We start from the raw sequence: 2,768 nt of genomic DNA, 5'->3' as shown, positions 1-2,768 counted from the left end.
AGTTGTAGTGGAGGGATTCGGGCGAAAACCCGATTGATCAGGGGTCAGATCAGGGGTAGATTGATGGTAATACTCACATAGTTGCATATGAACGCATTTTTCTAAGATTTTTGACATTAATGGGAGCAATGATATTGGGCGATAGTAAGAAATCAACGTAGTGTCACCACTTTTACTCTTCCAAAGTTTGGGTATGTATCTATTAGTGCTATGCTGTTAGTTCATTCTTTATTTGTATTTAAAAAATATTTTAAATTCACATAAATTAAATGGACACACAAAGCACAATTTCTACAGGCTATTGCAGAGTTTATGGTGCAAGGACTTATTTATTCTGGTTTTATTTTTTTGGCAAATGTTCTCAAATTGATTAACACAAATAGAGGATTACAAGGACCCAAAGCCCACACTGTCAGCCTGAAACATTTATGAGGAAATTTCACATCCCTCATTATATTTACAGTACATTGTATGTAAATCATCTGCTGAAAAAGGTTACCATTGGTTTTGCACTTACACTATTAAAAGCATCTTATATTATATTACTGTACAATTGTTCTTTCTTACACAATACAATCAATAAATGCAATAAATATTGTTCTTATTAAAGACGTGGTTTTTATATACCATGTATACTGCTGTATGTAGTATAAAACACCAGCATTTTTAAAATATATTTTCTGTTGACCAGTTATCAAGTTTAAGACGTTAGGCTTGAATATGTTTTATATTTAATAATTTTTAACATTTGCTTTTTACTAGATTTTCCAATGAAGGCTGTTTATGCACCTTGACTGTGATTATAATTAGCACATTAGTTCACTATAAATATTAATTACTCTTTGAGCCAAGGCATCTCCAGAATTTGTAGAACAGTGTTTTAATTGGATCCAAGACATCTGTAAATTAAATATAGCAATTGCTTTTTTTTCTGGGGAAGATGTCTGCTATTATATCACTGATCCCATTATTTGATATCAGAAGAAAATAATTTCACAGGTGAAATGATTGAATATTTCAATAACTGCACTCTACAGAAAGAATTTCACCTCCTGGCATTTTCAGGCTCCGCAAAAGTACAATTAATGCTCTTCACTGGTATTTTGTTCACGTTCCTTCTTGCTGTGTTTGGAAACCTCCTTATTACCACACTTATATGTCTGGCAGCTCAACTCCACACTCCCATGTATTTCTTCTTGTGTAACCTTGCTATTCAAGACATCATTTATGTCTCGGCCATATTACCTAAGTTTTTAATAATTACAATAACAGGTGACACCAGAATTTCTTTCCAGGCCTGTATTGCTCAGATGTTCCTATTTACATTTTGTGTTGGGACAGAATTTTTCCTGTTGACATCAATGGCTTATGACCGATATGTGGCCATTTGTGTCCCTCTGCGCTATGCCCTCATCATGAACAAAAGCTTGTGCATAATATTGGCTGTTGTTTGCTGGTTGATGAGTATTTTGAATTCTCTGACGTATTCTGTCCTGATTTCTAATCTATCATATTGTATCTCCTTAGACATGGATCAGTTTTACTGTGATCTGAAGACAGTGTTGAATCTGTCTAGTAGTGACACAACAGACATTCAGATTGCAGTGTTGGTGGTTTGTGTAGTTTTAGGGTTTTTTCCTTTCATGCTGATATTGACATCCTACTTATGCATCATACATACCATTTTAAAGATGAATACCTCAACCGGACGAGCAAAGGCCTTCTCCAGCTGCTCTTCCCATCTTACTGTTGTGTTTCTCTTCTACGGAACTTCGCTGAGTTTCTATTTGAAGCCAGCTTCAGAACATTCTCAAAAACAAGATATGCTGTTATCTTTGTTATATACTGCAGTTGTCCCCTTGTTAAATCCTCTTGTATACAGTTTAAGAAACAAAGATGTTTTGCGATCCATGTCGATCATAACTGATAAATACTTCTGTAAACAACCAATAATTTTACTACAGAGGGTAGTAAGAGAATAGTAGGATAGAAATTAATACGTTTCATATTCATAAAGGATATGTTAAAGAAACAAAAGTGTATATGAATTCAATTTATTTATTTATTTATGTATATACACATATATAAACATAGAGATAGGATACAGCAGCGAACCATTAATAATGGGAAAATGATGCCATGGGGTTGTTGTGAAATTATAATAAATCATGAGATCAAAGATCAAGTGGTTTATAATTCCTATAATGCTGAGTTGGCATTCATTTTCTCTAATACAAGCTTTGCATTATGCATTCTGCATATGACATTTAAAAAAAAAATAGGTAAAGAGTAAGTGTACATTTTAAGAAACACTCCTGCTTGCAACTAATTTTTTAATGCATATTAAACATATTAATAAACGTTTGCTGATATAGAATGCAGAATTAATGCAGAAGTATTGTGTATGAAAGAGGTTAGTAACTGTAGCAGGCTTGCTAGCAACGCGGCTGGTTGTCCCTGCTCAGCCACATCCTTCCCTAGAAGGGAAGGAGTAATAATACAGAAATACCCATTTCCCAATCAGTAACCGGACGACCCATAGTCCTGGGGGTACAACAACAACATTATTGGCCACATTCGGCTTTATACTTTTCCCCATGCAAGGGGTGGATCACACATAAAGACAATGTCCCCTCCCAGGGGCTCCTGACGGAAACGGAACTCCAGTCCCTTTGTCCCCTGTTCCCACCACCTATCCTCAGGGTTTCCCACCTCCGGTGACCAGGGGGTCTTCATCCCATGGGCCTCTGTACCTGGGATCACTAGCG

General features: G+C 35.8%; 1 protein-coding gene across 1 annotated transcript; it reads left to right on the top strand.

Moving 5' to 3' along the window:
* Positions 1-1,004: 1,004 nt before the first annotated feature.
* LOC134569209 (olfactory receptor 5V1-like) lies at positions 1,005-1,982 on the top strand. The gene has a single exon (XM_063428124.1). It carries the CDS (start codon positions 1,005-1,007, stop codon positions 1,980-1,982), a length of 978 nt encoding a protein of 325 aa, XP_063284194.1.
* The last annotated feature ends 786 nt before the right edge of the window (positions 1,983-2,768 follow it).

Source organism: Pelobates fuscus, chromosome 7 (assembly GCF_036172605.1).
Source record: "Pelobates fuscus isolate aPelFus1 chromosome 7, aPelFus1.pri, whole genome shotgun sequence".
Classification (NCBI taxonomy): Eukaryota; Metazoa; Chordata; class Amphibia; order Anura; family Pelobatidae; genus Pelobates; species Pelobates fuscus.
The sequence above is the reverse complement of the archived record's forward strand: the minus strand, read 5'-3'. Positions and strand labels throughout refer to the sequence as shown.